General features: G+C 41.5%; 1 protein-coding gene across 1 annotated transcript in view; it reads right to left on the bottom strand.

Moving 5' to 3' along the window:
- Positions 1–533, bottom strand: part of LOC119594807 (basement membrane-specific heparan sulfate proteoglycan core protein-like) — a gene marked incomplete at its 5' end in the record, with an annotated part of 219,836 nt that overhangs the window by 11,508 nt on the left and 207,795 nt on the right. The window contains 1 exon segment of the mRNA XM_037943897.1: positions 196–381. Coding sequence (XP_037799825.1) covers positions 196–381 — 186 coding nt within the window.

The following is a 533-nucleotide window of genomic DNA, read 5'->3' as shown; positions in this document are numbered from 1 at the left end:
ATACACACACACCATGAACCAGGTGGGCCTCTCTATTGCACACTCATGATAATGCTGTTGTTTCCTGCTGCGCCAAATGAACGCCAGGCTTATGGACAACTGGCAAAATTGGACTGATGTCCATCCCCTTTTGTTATTTAAAATGAGGTTGAAGTGTATAAATATGTACAAAATAAAAGCAACAAGAATGCTCACCCTTCTTTCTGTCCCTTGAGAGCTTGACAGTGTGCCACTTGTTCAGGGCCAAGGGCTGACGAGACTTGATGACAGCCGGGCCTGATCCTACATCAAAGCGGAACTCTGCATAACCTCCACTCAGACCAAAGGAAACAAAGTCTCCATCTTCTTGGCTTTCACGCTGACTATTGTAAAGAATCAGACCTGTGGAAAGTTCAAAGGAAATATATTTTGTTTCAAAATTTCAAGGTTTACTGCACTATATGATTGTCAAAATTCTAAATGCTCTTGAGAGTAGGATTATGAAAAATACAGGAAGAAGGAAATGAGCAATGCCACCCACATGATAATTGCTT

Source organism: Penaeus monodon, chromosome 34 (assembly GCF_015228065.2).
Source record: "Penaeus monodon isolate SGIC_2016 chromosome 34, NSTDA_Pmon_1, whole genome shotgun sequence".
NCBI classification, from domain to species: Eukaryota; Metazoa; Arthropoda; class Malacostraca; order Decapoda; family Penaeidae; genus Penaeus; species Penaeus monodon.
This window is presented reverse-complemented; position numbering and strand designations above follow the sequence as displayed.